General features: G+C 34.5%; 1 protein-coding gene across 1 annotated transcript in view; it reads left to right on the top strand.

Annotated features, from left to right (window-relative positions):
- Positions 1 to 21,655, top strand: part of ABCB7 (ATP binding cassette subfamily B member 7) — a 162,739-nt gene that overhangs the window by 107,910 nt on the left and 33,174 nt on the right. The window contains exons 5-11 of the mRNA XM_007097500.3: positions 16,166 to 16,298; positions 17,425 to 17,693; positions 18,328 to 18,416; positions 18,509 to 18,596; positions 19,464 to 19,638; positions 20,626 to 20,783; positions 21,345 to 21,508. Coding sequence (XP_007097562.1) covers positions 16,166 to 16,298; positions 17,425 to 17,693; positions 18,328 to 18,416; positions 18,509 to 18,596; positions 19,464 to 19,638; positions 20,626 to 20,783; positions 21,345 to 21,508 — 1,076 coding nt within the window. The remainder of the gene's footprint in view (positions 1 to 16,165; positions 16,299 to 17,424; positions 17,694 to 18,327; positions 18,417 to 18,508; positions 18,597 to 19,463; positions 19,639 to 20,625; positions 20,784 to 21,344; positions 21,509 to 21,655) is intronic.

Here is a 21,655-nt window from a genome sequence, read left to right as displayed (position 1 = left end):
ATTAGAAGTAAAAGAGAAATAAGATTTCAAAGTTGATGCCAAGGATAAGAGAAATAAAATACTTTTAACAGAAGTAGGTAGGAAGTTAGGAAGTCTTGTTTGGGAAGATGAAATTTTGGTTTGAGGCATGTTAAGTTTGAGATGCTAATGGAATGTTGAGACAGATATGTAGCTGATAATACAAAATGCTAGACAATCTTAGGAAGGAGCCCCAGGCTAGAGAAATTAGGGGTAATAGTTGGGGGGAAAAAGAAGTAATAGTAGAAACAATGCAAATTAGTTCACCAAAGGAAAGAAGCAGAAATAGAAGGTGACTACAGACAGAACCTGTGATAAATGTGTTCCTGTAGGGAAGCAAACAGTAATGGAAACAGGGATGGAGTGATTGGAGAATAAAACTAGAATAATTCAGTCTAGCTGTTCATTGTCTTTTCTCCTTTCTCATCTGTGGGTTCTGTTGAGTACTCCCAATGAACTGGACCCCTTGCCTGGGAGAGGACTAAATCAAGATACTGAACAATAGACTAAGATCCATACTTTATTCTGTTTGTTTAAGCTGAACAGAGAGGATAATACAAATCTAAATTTGGTAGCTAACATTGAAATTCTTTTAACTCTTTTTTATATGTGTTTTTTAATATGAAATTTATTGTCAAATTGGTTTCCATACAATACCCAGTGCTCATCCCAACAGGTGCCCTCCTCAATACCCATCGCCCACCCTCCCACCCCCCCATCAACCTTCAGTTTGTTCTCAGTTAAAATTCTTTTAACTCTTAAATTTTTAGTTCAGTACTGATTGCTGAATTGTCTTTTACCTACAAATTGCTTAAAGATAAAGATTATTCTCAGCTCTTGTGCAAGGCAGAATTAGCAAATTGGCCTTTATTCTTTATTAGCTGAATTAAAGTACTTTGCTGACAAGTTGAAGGCAGATTGTTTTCTGGACTTTCTTTTGAATTGAAGAGAACAGTTTAGAACATGGCTAATTAGGTTAGTCAAAAGGAGCAGTGTTAATACGTGATTTTAGTTTTAGAATGAATTTCAACCCTTCAAAATACAAATTTCTGTTCCTTGGTGACAGGTCAATGTCGGTATAAAACCTAGATCAAGGTAACTTCCGTAAAGACTGAAATATTTTTAGAAGGCTAATATTTGATTCTTCTATCAATAAATATTGAGCACCCATAGAATAGATATGCTGTACTAACCTCATATAAACTAATTACAAGTAAACAGCAATGAATATAGAAAATTAGTCCTCAGAAAGTATGTTTGATTACTTTTGAGTTAGGAAAAGGAATAAATTGCCCGATGTTATGATGAGTTCATGCTTGTACTTTCAGAGCATATAGAGAAGCAGTTTTTTGTTTTTTTTTTTTTTACTAAACAGGAACTAGACCATAGAATAGCTTTAGGAATATATAGTGGTAACTTTTAACCATTCCTAACATCATTTTTCTAGTTTCTATACTGTCTTTACTTTAAAGTGGTTACTCTCTCAATCTTTAAAACCTGGTCATTGTTTAATTTTGTTAGTATTGGTGGTGTCATTTATACTGGGTGTGCAAAGATGGATTGTTATCCCTTTCATTTCTTGGCTTCCTATTTTTTCTCAACATGCCTTGGTGTATAAGCACTTTGGACCAATCTATTCTCCTTTATACTCTGGTCTTCCCTACCTCCTCCACATACTTCTGGGAATTTTAAGAAGTTCAGGGATCTTCTCAGCTATAAATGAATGCCACCCAGCCATATGAGCAGCATGTGGTAGTTTCATAGCAAGACCAGAGGCATCCATGAGGGAGAACGGAGGCAGAAAGACAGAAATATCAAGTGAGAAGAAACAGAAGGGAGGAGGATTTCATGTTTAACATATGGGGTCACAGCATGCCATCTGCTTACTTATTTGCCTATTAATTCTCTTTTCATTCTGAAGGTCTTAAGGCTATCATTGTCTACAGCAAAGATTTGTAAGATAAACTGTATTATGCAAAGATGTCTTGCAGCCCAGACAAGGCCAAGAAGAATGGGTTGGTGTTTCTTCTGAATTGCAGCAATTCTATTTTTAATATGTTGGGTCCTCTATGAGATATATTTTAGGGGTTCTGCCACCAAGAGACAGAGATAGAGAGAACACAATCTGCCTTCCTTCCTTAAATCCCTACAAATCATATGCATTGCCTTTTCTTACCATCCACACATCTATCCTAGGAGTATCACATTATCATTAATCTGGGGATTTTGAGATCTAAGGATTTTTTTAAAAAATGTAATCTTTCTGGGCGTGCCTGGGTGGCTCATTCAGTTAAGCATCTGACTTTGACACAGGTCATAATCTCACGGTTCATGGGTTCATGCCCTGCATTGGGCTCTGTGCTGATAGCTCAGAGCCTGGATCGGATTCTGTGTGTGTGTGTGTGTCTGCACCTCCCCTGTTCACACTCTGTCTTCTCAAAAATAAACATTAAAAAAGATTTTAAAAAATTTAATCTTTCTGTTAGTATATCACATAATAGCCGTGCTAGGATTTAAGGAAAATATAAAACATATTTACTAAAATCATCTGTTTTCATAAAATAAGTGTGTTTTTTAATGTTATAAAAAAGTTTACTTATACTCTGCAATCAACACCATCTTTGGAACCACTTAGTTGACAGAGAACTTGAGAGTATAGGACATTAAAGTAAAAAAGATCTCAATTAAGAATCTGTTGCAAATGAAAATAAGCTATATTTAACATTATAAAATAATTTCAAGGGAGAGTGTATTTTGTAAAAATATAATCAATATCCCTTTTCTTCAAGAATGCATCTGTTATATAAAGTAAGGGATCATATATGTGTCTTAGTCCATTTACACTGCAGTAAAAAGCACCATAAACTAGGTCGTTCATAAATGGCTTTTTGTTATGACCTACATGATATAAGAGGCAAGAAGGATCTTGGGGACTTGTTTATAAGGGCACTAATCCCATAAGGGCCTAATCACCTCCTAAAGACCCCGCTTCCAGTGTCATTACCCTGGGGGGAATTCAACATGTGAATTTGGCAGGGGTACACAAATATTCAGATCATAGCATTATGTATTGAGCAACATTTGTCAAGTGACTTTTAGATACAAGATACTATGCTAGGCAGCTGGGAATAAAAAAATGAATAAAATATGTGCCTTGCCTTCCCTCCTGCAGTTGCAGTGTACTGAAGGAGAAAAATACATAAATAATGATAAAATATATATAATGTAATACCCAGATATCCAAAGGGAGTCACAAATGAAGATATATGGGAGTTCCAGCAATTAGGCATTTAGGGAAGCCTTCATGGAAGAGCTGGAGTTTTCCAGGAACTACTATCTTGACATGGGTAACTTCAGAAGATTCATGTACTTTCACTTTGATTCTTTAAAAATTTTCTGAAAAACACTTTTTAAAATGAAACAATGGTATCTGACCTTTAATTGAGAAGTATGATTTATATCCTGTAGTATTTTTTAATTAAAACACTATAATTTAGAGATGCTTTAGGCTTACAGAAAAATTAAGCAGTAAGTACAGAGAATTCCTATATATCCCCCCTCAAAAAACTCCATTCAATTTCTTCTGGTACTAACATCTTGCATTAATGTAGTACAATTGTTACAAATGATGAATGAACCAATTACTTAAAAATACATTATTCTTATTAGCTAAGTTCATAGTTTACATTAGGATTCACTCTTTGTGTTGTGTACTTATGTATGGGTTTGGGGGAGATGCATAATGCCATTTATCCACCATTAAAGTATCATACAGAATAGTTTCACTTATTCATCTCTCCATCCTCCTAAATCCCTGACAACCACTGATCATTTTATTGTCTCTGTAGTTTTGCCTTTTTCCATAATATCTTATAGCTGGAATCATATAGTATGTAGCTCTTACAAACTGTCTTCTTTCACTTAACAATATGCATTTCAGAGTCATTTATGGTTTTTTTTTTTTTTGACTTGATAGTTCATTGCTTTTTATTGCTGAAAAATATTGCGTTGTATGGATGTACCATATAGTGTGTGTATCTATTCACCTTTTGAAAGACATTTTGGTTGCTTCCAGATTTTGCCAAAAGTAATGCTGTAATAAACATTTGTGTGCAGGATTTGTGTGACATAAGTTTTCAGCTCATTTGGGTAATTACTAAGAAGTGCAGTTGCTAGATTATATGTTAAGACAATGTTTAGTTTGTGAGAATCTGCCAAACTGTCTTCCAGAGTGGCTGTACCATTCTGCATTCCCACCAACAGTGAATGAGAGAGTTCTGTTGCTCCACATCCTTGTCAGCATTTGGTGTTGTCAGTGTTCAGGATTTTAGTCTTTCTAATAGATGTATAATGCTATCTCAATTTTGTTCTAATTTGATATTGCCTAATGATGTATGATATTGTGCATGTTTTCATATACTTATTGGTCATCTGTATCTCTTCCTTGGTGAGATATCTGTCAAGTCTTTTGCCCATTTTTAAATTGAGTTGTTCATTTTCTTATTGTTGAATTTTAAGTGTTCTTTGTATATTTTGGATACCAGTCGTTTATCAGATTTTTTGCAAATATTTTCACTCAGTCTGTAGCTTGTATTTTCCTTCTTTTAACAGTGTCTTTCACAGAACAGCAGTTTTAAATTTTAATGTAGTCCAACTTAACAGTATTTCGTGGATTGTGCTTTTAGTGTTGTATCTAATGTCATTGTGAAACAAAGGTCACCTAGATTTTATTTTATGTTATCTTCTAGAAGTTTTATAGCTTTGTGCTTTACATTTAGGACTGTGATCCATTTGGAGTTAATTTTTGTGAAAGGTGTAAGGTCAGTGTCTAGATTTCGTTTTTGTACGTTCAGTTTTTCTAGCACCATTTTTTGAAAGTATATTCACCACTATACTACCAATGCACATCTAGCACCATTTTTTGAAAAGACTGTTTTACCCACTGGGCTGCCTTTCTCCTTTGTCAAACATCAGTATAATATATTTATGTATATTTGTCTATTTCTGTACTCTCTATTCTGTTCTGTTGATCTACTTATCTATTCTTTTGCCAGTACCACGCTGTCTTGATTATTGTAGCTTTACGGTAATTCTTGAAATCAAATAGTGTCAGCCCTCTGGCTTTTTTTTTTTCTTCCAATATTGTGTTGGATATTCTGGGTCTTTTGTTTTTCTATGTAAAGTTTAGAATCAGTTTGTCCATATCTACCAAAGTATTTGCTGGGATTTTGATTGGGGCTGCATTGAATATATAGATCAAGTTCAGGAACAACTGACATCTTGACCATATTGAATCATTCTATCCATGAACATGAAATCCATTCCTTTAGTTTTTTTTTTTATTTCTTTTATCAGAGTATTGAAGTTTTCTTCATATAAATATTGAACATGTTTTGTTAGAATTATACCTAGTTATATCATTTTGGGTACTAATTTAAATGGTATTATTTTTTATTTCAAATTATGTATTGTTCACTGGAGATATATAGGAAAGCAATTGACTTTTGAGCCTTATGAGCCTTATGTCTTGCAACCTTGCTAGAGTTGCTTATTAGTTTCAGGAGGTTTATTTCTATTGTCAGTTCTTTTGGATTTTCTACATAGATAATCATATTATCTGCAAATACGGTTTTATTTCTTCTTTCCTAATATGTGTGCCTTCTATTTTCCTTTCTTACTGCTTTAGCTAGGACTTCTAGTACCATATTGAACAACAGTGATAAGTGAGGGTGTCTTTGCTTTGTTCCTAAATTTTGGGGGTAGAGCTTCTAGTTTCTCATCATTAAGTATGTTGTTACCTATAGGGGTTTTTGTAGGTGTCCTTAATCAAGTTGAAGAAGTTTCATTCTATTCCTAGTTTGCTGAGAGTTTTTATCTTGAATAGGTGTTGGATTTTGTCCAGTACTTCTTTTGCATCTATTGATATATTTTTTTCTTTAGCCTATTGATGTGATGGATTACATTGATTTTCCAATGTTGAACCAGCTGTGTATACCTGGAATGAATTCCACTTGGTCATGTTGTATAATTATTTTTATATATTATTGGATTTGTTTTGCTAATATTTTGGTGAGAATTTTTTATCTGTGATCATAAGAGATAATGGTCCAGAATTTTCCTTTCCTGTAATGTCTGCCTGGTTGTGGTATTAGGGTAGTGCTGGCCTCCTAGAACGAGTTTAGAAATTTTCCCTCCGTCTCTGTTTTTCGGAAAATATGGTATTTACAAATTGAGTACTTTGTCCATTTTTCTTTTCTCTTTGTTTTGCCTTGCTAATTTTATCTCCCTTTAGTACTCTCGTTCTTTATTTTCTTTTTCTCTTTCTGATCCTTTTGAGGATTGTTTACTAGAGGTAAACAAAATTCTCTTTTACCTATTCACATATATTGGGCCCTTCTTGGTGACACTAGTTACAGAGTCCTTAATTATCAGAGGCTGGTGTGAAAGAGATTAGTTTTTAAGGAATTAAAGTATTAAAAATGTTTGTAAGAATTAGGTTCCTCAGATGGCAGACAATACTTTCATTATTAAGAAGGGAAAAGTCATTTTAAAATCTAGAATTGGAGACCCTCGGTAAACTGATGATATTGACCAGTACATTTGGCATCATATAGATAACAACATACTTTTGGCTGTCCTTTATGGTGATTGTACTTTTTCTTTAAGTCCATTCTTTAATTTGTGTCCCAAATTGTGCATTTCCATGTTAAAATTAAACAAATTCATTTCATAATTATATACCAGTCTCTGTGAAAATTCAAGAATTTAGAGGATTATTTATTTATGTGATTTAAACTTTTGATCTAGGAAAGAAAAAAATTTTGTGAGAATAAGTCTTGAGAGAGTAATTTTCTCTTTATTTCTCTTGTACTTAAATTAATGGACACATTGCAGTTACAGATGAAACATAACTTGTCACATGAGTATAATCTAGTAAAAACAGTTTCTCAATTTTTAGAAAACACCTGGGGGATTAAGTTTCATATTGAGTCAATTTTTGTTGAAATTTATTAATATCTAGCCTTAGTTTTAGACCTCTTAAGCCTCTAGGGAGTAAGGTCTGGTATGCCCTGAGACACTGGCTTTATTTTAAAAATTTTACTTTTAATAAACATGCAACAAAATGCACTCTTTTGTGATTTTTAACACATGCATATATTCATATAATTACTGTCACAGGATACAGAAAAGTGTTACCACCCTAAAAATCTCCTTTGTGTAACTCCTTTGTAGGTATATCCTCTTCAGACCCCTAATAGCTGGATAGTACTGATTTGTCCTCTATCCCTATAGTTTTATCATTTTGAGAATACCATAGCCTTTTGAGCTTGCTCCTCTCACATAACATGATGCTTTCTTCATTCATCCAAGTCATTGAGTATATCAGTTCATTTTCTTTTTATTACTGAGGTGTATTCCATGGTATGGATGTACTACACTTTGTTCATTCACTGGTGGACATTTGGTTTCTTTCCACCTTTTGACAGTTATAACTAGAATGGCTGTAAACACTTAGGTATAGTTTTTTGTGTGAACCTTAGTTTTCATTTCTCCAGGGTAAATATATCTTGAGAGTAGAATTTATAGGTCATGGTTAGTATATTTTTAACTCTATAAGGAACTGCCAAACTGGTTCCCAGAATGGCTATTTTCATCTTACCACCAGCAGTGTATGAGAGTTCCAGTTGTTTCACTTCTTTGCTAACATATGATATTGTCAGGCATTTAGTGTTATCTTATTGTTTCAATATCCATTTTCCTAATGGCTGATGATGTTGAATATCTTTGCATGTGCTTGGCTGCAGGTATATATCCACTTTGGTGAAATGTTTGTTCAAGTGTTTTGTCCATTTTTAGTTGGGCCATTTTTTTTCCTGTTTAGTTTAGTGAGCTATTTATATATTCTGGATATGAGACTTTGTCAGATATATAATTTGCAATTATTTTCTCCCATCTGTAGCTTTTTATTATTTTAGAGAGAGACAGAGAGAGGGAGAGGGAGAGCACGAACAGGGGAAAGAGGGGCAGAGGGAGGGAGGGAAGGAGGGATCGAGAGAGAGAGAGAGAGAGAGAGAGAGAGAGAGACAGAATGAATCTTAAGCAGGCTCCATCCTGAGCATGGGCTCAATTTCATGACCGCAAGAGCATGACCTGAACTAAAATCCAGAGTTGGGCACTCAATCAGCTGAGCCACCCAGGTGTCCTGAATCCATCTGTAGCTTTTTTTTAAAAAAATCCCTTAATAGTATTTTACATAGAACAAGAGTTTTTAATTTTGATAGGCTTCCAGTTTATCATTTTTTCCCTTCATGGATTATGTTTTAGTTGTTAACATGTAAGAACTGTTTACCTAACTGAAGATCATTACAATTTTCTCTTGTGTTTTTTTCTAAAAGTTATATTTTTACTTTTTACGTTTATATCTATGTTCCATTTTTGAGTTAATTATTGTATCTAGTTTAGTTGAAGTTTTATCGTTTGGTCCAGTTGTTCCTACATGAAGGCTTTTCTCTCCCAATTGAATTTCCTTTGGATCCTATTGCTGCTGTAAAAACTTTTCACACTTGATAGCTTAAAACAACACAAATTCATTATTTTATAAAGGTCAAAAGTCCAAAATTAGGTTTCCTGGGTCAAAATAAAAACATTTGTCAGGGCTGTATTCCCTCCAGAGGCTTTTTGGGAAGGATCCATTTCCTTGCCCTTTCTGCCTTCTAGAGGTCATCTGCATTCCTTGGCTCTTGGTCCCTTCCTCCATCTAAAAGCCAGCAGCATCTTCAGTCTTTCTGACTCTGACTCTTGGCCTCCGTATTCCTATCTTTTCTCTTGACTTTGACCCCCCCCCCCCACCTCCTTCTCATAAGGACCCTCTTGATTACACTTGGCCCACCCAGATAATTCAGGATACTCTCCCCAGCTCATATTCTCATTTAATCACATTTGCAAAGTTTGTTTTGCCATGTAAGGTATCCTCTTCACAGGTTCTGGAGATTAGTACATTAGTAGATGAAGATTTTAGGGAGCCATTATTCTCTCTCTCTCTCTATGTAATCATCTTTTTCTGTATTCTGTTCTTGTCCATTGATCAATGTGTATGTGTTTCTCCATTCATCAACACCACATTGACTTCACTGTTGTAGCTTTCTCTTAAGGCATAAAGATAGATTCTTCCAACGTTTTTCTTTTTAAAATTGTTTTGGCTATTCTAATTTCTTTATGTGTATATATAATTCTAGAGTAATCTTGTCTGTAGCTACAAAGAAGCCATATAGGACTTTTAAATGGATTTTTAAATCTGTAGACCAATTTGGAGAAAATTGACATCCCTACTATATTGAGTCTTCTAGTCAGTGAACATAGAATCTCTCTCCATTTACTTGAATTTCCTTTGTTTTATTTCATCTGCATTTATAGCTTTCAGCATACAGACACTGAACATGTTTGATTAGACCACTGGTTTCCAGCCAGAGGTGATTTTGCTCTTGAGGGATATTTGGCACTATCTGGAGATATTTGTGATGGTCACAGTTGAGGATGAGTGTGTCACTAGCATGTAGTAGGTAGAAGTTAGGGATACTACTAAACATCCTAAAGTGCACAGAATATTTCTTCCCATAAAAAAGAATTATTTAACCCAGAATGTCCATAGTGCTGAAGATTGAGAAACCCTAGGTTAGGTTTATACTTAGGGATTTCTTTTTGGGGGGAGGGGGATTGTAATTTTTTTTTATGTTGGTTTCCAGTTGTTCATTGCTAGCATATTGATACATTAATAATTATGTATTTACATTGGTCATTATATGTTGATAATTATATTGGTAAGTATTGATATATTTGGAGTTTGGTCTATCATTTTATTTTATTTTTGCCAGTTCGTCTTTCTTACTCTATTTCACCTTTCCTGCTATCTTTTGTGTTACTTAAATACATTTTACTATCCCATTTTAATTTATCTATTGTGCCTTTTAGCCTATCTCTTTGTGTAATTTTTTTTTGCAGTTACTCTACGAATTACAATAGTGGTACTTAACTTTTCACAGCTTACTTAGAATCAACATTTTACCATGTCAAGTGGAATGTAAAAACCTTACTATGCCCTATAAGTCACTTTACCTTCCCCCCTTATGTTTACAGGTTATCTTATGTATTATATCTGTATACATTGAAAACCCCATGGTCAATGATTTAACTTTTGCTTTTGTCCACCAAACATATTTTAAAGAACTTAAGAGAATAGGCTACTATATTTGCACAGATATTTAACTATTTCTGTTGGTTTTTCTTCATTCCTGATGTTCCAGATTTCCTTCTGCTTCTATTTCCCATATGTATGAAGACTTTTCTTTAGCAGTTCTTTTTTTTTTTAAGTTTATTTATTTCTTTTAAGAGAGGTGGGGGGGAATGAGCAGGGAAGGGGCAGAGAGAGAGGGAGAGAAAGATTCCCAAGTAGGCTCAGTGCTGTCAGCACAGAGCCCAACGTGGGACTCGATCTCACAAACCATGAGCCAAGATGAAGAGTCGTACGCTTAACCGTCTGAGGCACCCGGGTGCTCCCCTGTAGCAGTTCTTTTAGAGGAGGTCTGCTGGTGACTAATTTTTAGTGTTCCTTAACCTGAGAACATTGTGATATTCCTTTCATTCTTGAAAGCTCGTTTTGCTAGTTATAGGATTTTAATTTGACAGTTCTTTTCTTTTACCACTTGAAAAATGTTTTGACACTTCCTGCTGGCCTCCCTGGAAATCTGGTTTCTTCAAATTGTTTTTCCCCCTATATATAATGTATTGTTTTTGTGTAGCTTCTTTTAAGATTTTTAAATTTGTTTTCAGCTTTCAGAATTTTAGTTATAATGTATCTTGAGGGGCACCTGGGTGACTCAGTTGGTTAAGCATTTGACTCTTGATTTCAGCTTGAGTCGTGACCTCAGGTCATGGGATCGAGCCCACATCAGGCTCTGTGCTGAGCATGAAGTCTGCTTAAGATTCTCTCTCTCTCTTCCTCTGCCCCTCTCTCCAGCTCACACTCTCTCATGTTCTAAAATTTAATTTCTTTGGGTTTTCCCTATTTGGAGGGGAGGTTGCTCAGCTTCTTGAATCTGTAAGTTTATGTCTTCTGCCAAATTTGGGGAATTTTTAGCCATTATTTCTTTGAATACTTTTTCCAGCTTCACACTTTCCTATTCTTCTGGGACTCTAAAAAGGAGTGATCTTTTTTTTTTTTTTTTAATAGTCCATAGATCCCTGAGGCCCTCCTGCCCCTTTTTAGTGTTTTCTCTCTGTTGTTCATATTCAGTAAATTTTATTGTTCTGTCTTCATGTTGACTGATTCTCTCCTTTGTCCTCTCCATTCTGCCACAGAGCCCATCCATTCAGATTTTTTTGAATTCTGCCATTTACTTTCCACTTCTAGATTTTTCATTTGGTTCTTCTTTATGTCCTCTGTTTATCTCCTGAGACATTATATATTTTGATGTTTGAAGCATGTTCATAAATGCTCCTTGAAGCACTTTTATTTTTTTAATGTTTATTTATTTTTGAGAGCAAGAGAGAGGCGCACGCGTGCATGAGTGGGGGAGGGGCAGAGAGAGGGAGACACAGAATCTGAAGCAGCTCCAGGCTGTGCGCTGTCAGCACAGAGCCCGATGTGGGGCTCAAACTCATGGACGGTGAGATCATGACCTGAGCTGAAGTCAGACACTTAACTGACTGAGCCACCCAGGTGCCCCATTGAAACACTTTTATGATGGCTATTTTGAAATCCTCATCAGATAGTTCTAATATTTATGTCTGTTGATTGTATTTTCTTATTTCAAGTTGATATCTTAGTAGTCCTTGGTATAAGGAGTGATTTTTTTTTTTATTGAAATCCAGATATTTGGGGTATTATGCTATAAGATTCTGGATCTTTTTAAAATCTTTTGTTTGTTAGGAGGCCTCCTGTGACACTGTTCCAGTGAGGATGGAGTGTTGCCTCATTACTGCAGGTGAGGTTGAAAGTACAGGTTCTTACCTTCGCCTCCACTGACTCCTACAGGAAGGAACCCCTCCTGACTGCTAGGTGGGGTAGTTCAGACTTCTCAGTAGGATGAAAGACAAACTACACACCAGCAGAAAATTTTTACAAATCACATATCCAGCAAAGGCCTCTATATCTAGAAACATATAAAGAACTTTAAAATTCAATAGCAAAAACAAAAAAACAACCCAGTTCTAAAATTTGCAAAAGACACAAACAGATATTTTACAGAAGAGGATATATGGGTGGAAAATCAAAATATGAAAAGATGTTCAACATCATTGCTGTCACGGAAACAAATTAAAACCAAAAGATATCACTATACATTTATTAAAATAGTTTCAAAATAAAAAATAGTGATGATATCAAATGTTGGTGAGGATGTGGAGGAATTGGATCACTCATACTTGTGGGAATGTAAAATGGTACAGCCACTCAGAAAGGGCATGACAGTTGCCTAAAAAGTTCAGTGTAGACTTAGCAGTTGTACTCTTGGGCATTTATCCTAGAGAAATGAAAACTTATGATCACCTGTATGAAAATTTCCAAAGCATCTTTTTATTTGTAGTCCAAAACTAGAAACAACCAAAATGTCCTTCAGGGATGAATGGTTGAATAAATTCGGTACATCCATGGAATAGTACTCAGCTATAAAAGATGAGATATTGATGCATGCATCATCCTTGATCAACTTCAGGGGCATTACGCTGAGAAAAAAAAACAGGTCGATCTCAAAAGATTACAAATTATATTATTCCATGTATATAATATTCTTAAAATTACTAAACTATAAAGATCAAGAACAGATTAGTGCTTGCCAGGGGACAGGGACTGAGATGTCGGGGGAGGTGGGATGGGAGTGAATATAAAGAACTGTAGCACAAGAGATTTCTTTTGTTGTGATGGGGTAGTTCTGTATCTTGACTGTGGTGATTGTTACATGCATCTGAACATGGGATAAAATGGCGTAGGACCATTTGGTAATACATACAAACCACACACATACATGAATACACATTTAAATATGGTAGAAACTGAATACATATTTAAATATGGTAAAAGCTGAGCGAGTTCTGTAGTCTAGTTAACAGTAATGAGCCAATGTACATTTTTGGTCTTGATATTGAACTATAGCTATATCAGATGTCATCATTAGGAGATGCTGAGTGAAGGGTCGAGTCTCTTTGTACTACTTTTGCAACTTTCTGTGAGTCTACAATTGTTTCAAAAGAAAATGTTTTTAGAAAATTCACATTTCTCTGAAATGGTTTAAGTGTAGTTCTAGTGAAAGCAGAGTATTAGGGAAAACCAGTATTTGTCACCCTCCCCATGCTCAAAATATCACAAGGCCAGTGCAGCCAATACACATGTACTAATAAAAATATCTACGCATAATATAATCCTTTCCATTTCTTTTGTGTTTTTTATTTCTTTCCTTTCTAAAATTACGTTTTTGGGAGAACTGGAAGTAATTAACAATTATTATTAGAGGTAGTACTATGTTCTTAGCATTATGCTAACTGCCTTTTTTCTGCCAATAAAAATACAGGACAGATGACATTCATATTACAAAGATGCTCCTGGGGCGCCTGGGTGGCTCAGTCGGTTAAGCATCCGACTTTGGCTCAGGTCATGATCTCGTAGTCCGTGGGTTCGAGCCCTGCATGGGGCTCTGTGCTGACAGCTGAGAGCCTGGAGCCTGCTTCAGATTCTGTGTCTCCCTCTCTCACTGCCCCTTCCCCGCTCACACTCTGTCTCTCTCTGTCTCTCAAAAAATGAATCGATGTTAAAAAAAAATTGAAGATGCTCACATATTTGACCAACCCAAACACATTTTCAAGAAAGTAAAATTACACAACTTTCTTGGTGATACATTAATTAGTTTTGGTCACTATGCACTCTGGCTGTGGCAAAGATATAATAGGCTGTAAGTTATGAGAATTGCGTGCTAGCTGTAACTATCACTTTTTCTCCCACTCAAGAAATTGTATTGGAATGCAAGTGAGGGGATGTGGTCTTATTATACGGAAACCCTGGAATCAGCTATGATTTATTTAAATTATTTGTGTCATACTTTATAGCTGGTTTCAACAGCACATATGAGAGCATCCACTTTAGGGTGCAAATGTAGTAAAATAATATGGTCTCTTGCTTTATGAGCTGCTAATATGGCTATGGTACACTAGAAGAAAATTCTGAATTTCAAGTCAGTCTTGGATTTTAATCCCAGCTCTGCTGCTTCCCAGACAAGTTATTAAACCTCATGGAACCTGAGTTTCCTTAGTTACACGGATATCCATTTAATGGAATTGTTATTTCATTCAGCTTTTACCTTTGTGAAGGTACATAGCACCATACCTGATTCCTGTAGGTATTGTTCACAAAATGTTTGTTTGCCACAAAAGGTTTGTGAACTGAGGTTGAGAAGCCAGTATATCCGTGCACATTGCTCCTAGAATGTGAATGATAAATATATAATAAAAATGATAGATACTGATGTATAAACCATCAAAAAGAGGAGTTGGAAAATCGGAAGAATGTCACATGGGCTGCAAGTTTCAGAGAAGGGAATGGTATTCAGAGTGGGTTTTGAAGAATGGAGAGGCAGGTAAATCTGGCAGGTAGGCCATTTCAAGCAGAAGCAAGAGCTTGAGATTATATGATTATATAGGAATCAGAATCGACAATTTTGTCATACTTGAAACTTGCTATTATATTAGATTATATTTTAGAAGTCAGAAAAAAACTTTAAGCAATTTATCCCATACTGTTTCGTTCTTAAAAGTGTTCCAACATCTGCTGTGTATTTTAATGATATTATTGAATGAGAGTACCTGCTTGGTTGCTAGGACACTTGTACACTTTACTTCAAAATCTTGGTTGGTAAGATTTACATAGCTCTTGTCAGTTGTCAGCTAAACTTAGGCTTGTTGACAATACTTTAAATGGAATGTTTACAAGGGGTGGGATTTCATTGTTTTTGGTAAGCCTAACAGAATTGCTTTCACATGTTATTGTATATGAATTTAATTTCTTTAAAGCTTTGGCATTCTAATCAGTTTTCTATTCTTAAATGATAGTTGGTGTATTTGATACTGTAACCTTGCAGAAAATGTGAAATGTGAGTGATTGAATATTTGCCTTGAACATATGAAAGCATTATACCCATAGTTTTCATATTTTTTGGTATATTCTCATGGAGAAATAGGTTGGTTTTTAAAAGCTTAGTTTGGTATTTAGTGGGTTTTCTTTAGTATTGGAGCAAGGGAATCTTTTTAAATTTTTATTATTGAATTATAGTTGACATACAATGTCATATTAGTTTCAGGTATACGATACAGTGATTCAGTAATTGTATACATTACTCAGTGCTCACCACAATAAATGTAGTCACCATACAACATTATTACAATATTATTGATTATATTTCTTATGCTGTACTTTTCATCTCTGTGACTTATTTTGTAACTAGAAGTTTGTACCTCTTAATTCTCTTCATCTGTTTCACTAATTCCCCCACCTCTTCTCTGAACAAAGGAATCTTTTTGTGGGGCAAATAGATCTATCAGTGTTATGTGTGTGTGGTTTTTTTTTTCCCCCCAATGGTGAGTCAGCCACAGAGATACTTGTAATTTATTGCTTTTGAGATACTTTTTTGCTATATAATTTTAGTTTTACTATTATTTTGGTGAACAAATAATTTTACATATTTGATTGAATGTGTATGTATGATTGAAGATATATATATATATATATATAGAACTATAGAAGATATATATATAAAGAACTATCATATAAGGCAGTTTGCCTTAAGTGCCAGAAGCTCTGTAGGATTTCAGATAATGGAGAGAGCATTTCGAGTAAATGACCAGGGATTATTTCATGGAGGCCCAAGCATTTGACTAATGCACGTAAGTTATAAATTAATATTAACATGGCAGTCAGTGTCAGGTAGGAGTCCTGAAATGACAGCTCTCCAATGCCAAAGATTTTATCTTTATAAACTAGGAAAATCATTTCAATACTAGTAAATGATTAATATCTAAACATTCCCATAAACACTAATTTAAGGTAAATACTTGTACTTTTAGAAAATATTTTGTATATGATGGATAATTGCTTTTATATTTTTAGGCCATGAATATTGTGGTTCCCTTCATGTTTAAATATGCTGTAGACAGCCTCAACCAGATGTCGGGAAACATGCTGAACCTGAGTGATGCACCAAATACAGTTGCAACCATGGCAACGGCAGTTCTGATTGGCTGTATGTGTGATTCTTTAATCTATCTACAGGTGTTGACTTTCTTCAAGAGGGTTTCATCATATTTGAGCAGATGACCTTTTTACCACAAACACAAGTTAGCATTTTGGATGTTTATCGTTTTACATGTGATTTTTGATAGGTAGTTTAAAAAAATTCTTTATGTTTTCTAAAATTCTGTAAAAACAGTTTCATTTTTTAAGTTCTAGAAAAATATAACATGAAATAAGATATTAAATTCATAATTACCACTTCTAATAGTAGTTAGTTAATAATAAATTCATAATTACCACTTCTAATAATTGTTAATAAGGTTCCTGAAAATAAGGCTAGTTATTTTCTTGTTATTGTTGTTAACTGCTTAATGGGAAATAGCTAAATAATGCTATATGTATATTAATGCTTCATTAAGTTACATTCAATAGCCTTGACACATTTACCATTTTTAAAGAACAGAATATGTTGCTTTGTTTACTCCTGCATTAGAAAGGACACTTTATGAGACTCAGGAGGTTTGAATGGGGGCATGCTTTAGTCAAGGCACTTGATTGTTCAGGATCTCGATTTTATCATTTGTTATTCAGGGGAATTGGATTAGATCAAAAAAACCTGTACAGATATTGTACATTTATCCACAATAAGGCCATGCGGGGTGCTACTTATTAAAAGTATTTAGTTGGAGGGGTACCTGGGTGGCTCAGTCAGTTAAGCATCTGACTTAGCTCAGGTCATGATCTCACAGTCCATGATTTCAAACCCCACGTCAGGCTCTGTGCTGACAGCGCTCTCCCTCTCTCTCTGCCCCTCCCCCACTAGCACGCTGTCTCTCAAAAATAAAATAAAAACATTAAATTTTTTTAAAACTTAAAAACAAGTATTTAGTTGGAAAAAATCTTTCATCATCTGGAGTTTATAGAGGAAAATAACACTGAAAGGGATTCAGGGTGGTGGAAGGATTGGTACTCACTAGGCTAGATGCTTGCTTTCTAGGTTTCTTTTAATGGAAGTATTCTGTGATGTATTCATTTATTGTGTAAGTACTTTCTTACTTGCCATATGTTTATCATTTTTACACTCCTGTGATTCGAATGTTTTCACATCCCACTTTTTCTTTTGAATGTCTTGTCAGATGGTGTATCAAGAGCTGGAGCTGCCTTTTTTAATGAAGTTCGAAATGCAGTATTTGGCAAGGTAGCCCAAAATTCAATCCGAAGAATAGCCAGAAATGTCTTTCTCCATCTTCACAACCTGGATCTGGCTTTCCATCTGAGTAGACAGACAGGAGCTTTATCAAAAGCTATTGACAGAGGGACAAGGGGTATCAGTTTTGTCCTGAGTGCTTTAGTATTTAATCTTCTTCCCATCATGTTCGAGGTGACTCTTGTCAGTGGTATTTTGGTAAGTAAAAAATTTTTCATAACAAGCTTTTATCTTACATTCTCATTGGAAGCTATTTAGTACTGGAAGCTGTAGTGCTATTGAATGCTCATGGTTTGAAAGCAAAATTCCACGGTACCAGAAGGATTATGCAGTTTATTTAATTATTTTGCTACAGGCTTCAAGGGACCATTCAAAATCTTTATCATGTTGTTATTGTAAAGAGCTGGTCACTTCTACACATAGATCAGTCATTTAGTGCTTGTAATTTTTTTGTTAATAGAGATTTTTGTATATGACTTTGGACTGGTATATTCAGATTATCTAGATTTTTATTCACCATTTATAACATTTAAGCAATTTCATATTTTGTAATTAAGACTGTATATATACATTTTATTCCTCTTAAGGCTTATTGCATTATTTTTATCCTAGCATATGACAGTAGTATCAATGTGGCAAGTGTAGTGGCTTTCTTCCCTTGTTACCTAAAGTAGCTTTTCTAAGGTATTTGATATCTCACAAAATTATTTATTTATACAATTCCCATCAACATATTTCTATTAAAATCTTTTGATTGATATTTGCTGTTACATATTATAAGCTATTTGCAAGAACAGTGACTGTTTATCATTTCTTATTTTGCCTTCTCCAGTATTATAGATGTGGTGCCCAGTTTGCATTAGTAACCCTCGGGACACTTGGTGCATACACAGCATTCACAGTTGCTGTTACGCGGTGGAGGTAAAGTATTTCCTAGAGGCCAGTCAAGGTTCAGAAATTAGTTACATTTACATAGCAAAAATTTCATGCCTATGTGAATCTTTGTCTTACAGAACTAGATTTAGAATAGAGATGAACAAAGCAGATAATGATGCAGGTAATGCTGCCATAGACTCACTGCTGAATTATGAAACTGTGAAGGTAATATGTTTAATTATACTTCCTCTCCCTTTCACACTGCACAGAGATTTGTTCTGCCATTTAGCTGAATAGGTGCTGTAAGTTAGAGCTTCAGATTAGGATAGGATCTCTAAGTGTGATGAAATAATTGTACTTTATTATTTTTCTTTATTTGGAAATTCTCCTCTCTTTCCACCTCAGTTTTTGTGTGGCAACATCAGAATTTTACCTTCTGAATTAATTTGTAAGTGATGAGTATATTTAGCATCTTGATTCAGAATTAACACTAAGCTAATCAAACTGACATGTAAGGTCTTGACTGTCCCTCAGAGGACCTAGCATATAGTGATTTTCATTAATTCTCATTTATGTGTCCATTTTTCCATTTAACAAATATTCCTGAATGGTTCTTGTGTCCAAAGCACTACACTAAGTCCTGTGATGGGGAAGTGTGGTAAAAATGATTGATAAAAGGCTTGCCCTCCCAGAATTAAGTCCCGTAAATTGGGAGAATTATAGTTAAGTATGCAGTTGACTATAAAAGAAAGCATAAAGTGGTGGGGGCAATGAGAACTGTCAGTTCAATCTCAGAGGATCAGGGGAAGAAAGCTTTGTAAAGGAAGTGCCATTAACACTATTTTTTAGATTTGGGTTTAAATTAACCAGGCCTTCAGTAAATATGCAATGAATTTTATGGACTTTTCAAATATAGTTCATTGTGGAAAACTGCAGGAGTACCATAGCTCAATGTATTGAAAGTTTTTAAAGTGGAGTATGGCAATACAAAATTGAATCCATACATAAAGTCTGATGAAAAGGATACTAATCACTTAAGAGAAAAATTATAATTGTACTTGCATGTAATAACTATTTTTGTATATTTTGTAGTATTTTAATAATGAGAACTATGAAGCACAAAGATATGATAGATTTCTGAAGACATATGAGACTGCTTCATTGAAAAGTACCTCTACTCTGGCTATGCTGAACTTTGGTCAAAGTGCTATTTTCAGTGTTGGTTTAACGGCTATTATGGTGCTCGCCAGTCAGGGAATCGTGGCAGGTAATGGATCTGCAGTTTTCACATTTATAGATGTTTTTCTTAACCTTTATAAATAAGGATTGATGAAAGGAATGTATATATTAGTCTTAGTTATAAAGCATATTCAATAAAGTGCTTTAACATCCTTGGATTACTTTCCTTTTTATATCAGAATGTGTTTTCTTAATTGTATAATAGTGGTTTTTTTTAACTTCCTTTTGTTTGACACTACAAGTTTAGCACTGGCTCCCTCATTAATTAGAACTACTGTTTATCCATTTTGTGAGGCTACATATTGATTCTTTCAGGAGTAAATTCTTTTTTTAGCATCTGATATTTCTAATTTCTCTTGTAGACCTGGAAAGCAATGTAATTAATTTAGTGTTTAGTCCAAAGAACTAAAATGCACCACACATACTTTTTACAATTACAAGTTACATTTTAATCTTTCTATTAATTTTACATTTGCAAAACATTTCAAAAGTGAATAATGTCTCTGCCTCTTTTCTGTAATCTGCCCACTCAGTTAAGATTTATTCATTCACTGTGACCTTAATATATGGTTTCATTCCCAATCATGATACCCATTTGTTCCAATTTTTAATATATACTTAAATTTTTTTTTTTCTATTTCACATTGCAAAGAAACTTGCTAGTGTCTTAGGAAGAAAGGAGAGAGATATTTAGCCATCCATTTCTATCTTCACTTAAACCATTCTTTTTTTGTGTGCGTATATTATGTATAGTGTATGGGTAGGTGGTTCCCATTCCACTTATATCAAGTTCTCTATATTCCTAAATCATGAATTAAAATGCTTTTAAATTTGCATAGACCTTAAGAGTTACTGGTTATGTGCATTTTATGCTATGAAAATTATAGCATAATTTTTTAAATTTATTATAGTTATAGAATATTATATTCCAGACTAATAAACTTCTCTATCTTAAGCTGGAAAAGTTTATAACATCTAAAATACCTTTTTTTTCTTCTGTCAACTACATATTAAGGTACCCTTACTGTTGGAGATCTAGTAATGGTGAATGGACTGCTTTTTCAACTTTCATTGCCCCTTAACTTTCTGGGGACTGTATATAGAGAAACTAGACAAGCACTGATAGATATGAACACCTTGTTTACTCTACTCAAAGTAGACACTCGAATTAAAGTAAGTAATCTATTTAGTACCTTTTAAACAGCATGTGAGCATCATCCCATTAATAGGATTATTCTAAGGGAATATTCTTACATCACCATGTTAGCAAACCAGTTTCTTTTTTGCAGGAATTGGGGCTATGATGTGTATTAAGAGGTTGTTAGAGCTTTTACTTCCATGTTTAGAAACCTTACAATGTTAGCAAAGAATATTATACCTAGAAGCTAAATTTTGTTAACTTGAATTATTTGTACTTGCACCTGATTTACTTTTGCTAATCATGGTATAAAATGTGTGATTGCCTTTCCTCATGTCCTAAACATCCTTACTCCCCTGCCCACCATCCCTCTACCTGCCCCCCAAAATTGCTCAAAAATCAAAACATTTAGGAGTTCTTGACCTTAGTGAGGAGTTAAAAAAAAAAAACTTTAAAAGCATGCTTGGAAGTGGTCTAACACTACTTATAAACCTCCTCTTTCCCCATTTTTTCCCTTTTTCTGTGAATTAGAAAATTATCTACATAGCTGTAGTCTACATGGTATATAAAGTGGCTTTTTTTCTCTTCCCTACTAGGACAAGGCAATGGCATCTCCCATTCAGATCACACCACAGACGTCTACGGTTGTCTTTGATAATGTGCATTTTGAATATGTTGAGGGGCAGAAAGTCCTTGATGGAGTATCTTTTGAAGTCCCTGCAGGAAAGAAAGTGGCCATTGTAGGAGGTAGTGGGTCAGGGTGGGTAATTTAGTTATTTATAAAATTCTACATCATTGATTGATGATTCTCAATGTAATATTTTTTCTTTATCATAAAATGATTACAGTGGTTTAAAACAGGGATTCCCTAATGCCAGTAAGAGCTAATTAACCTTTTCTTGTCTTC

The sequence above is a fragment of the Panthera tigris genome, chromosome X (genome assembly GCF_018350195.1).
Source record: "Panthera tigris isolate Pti1 chromosome X, P.tigris_Pti1_mat1.1, whole genome shotgun sequence".
Lineage (NCBI taxonomy): Eukaryota > Metazoa > Chordata > Mammalia > Carnivora > Felidae > Panthera > Panthera tigris.
Note: the sequence above shows the minus strand (reverse complement) of the source record. Positions and strands in the feature narration are given on the sequence as shown.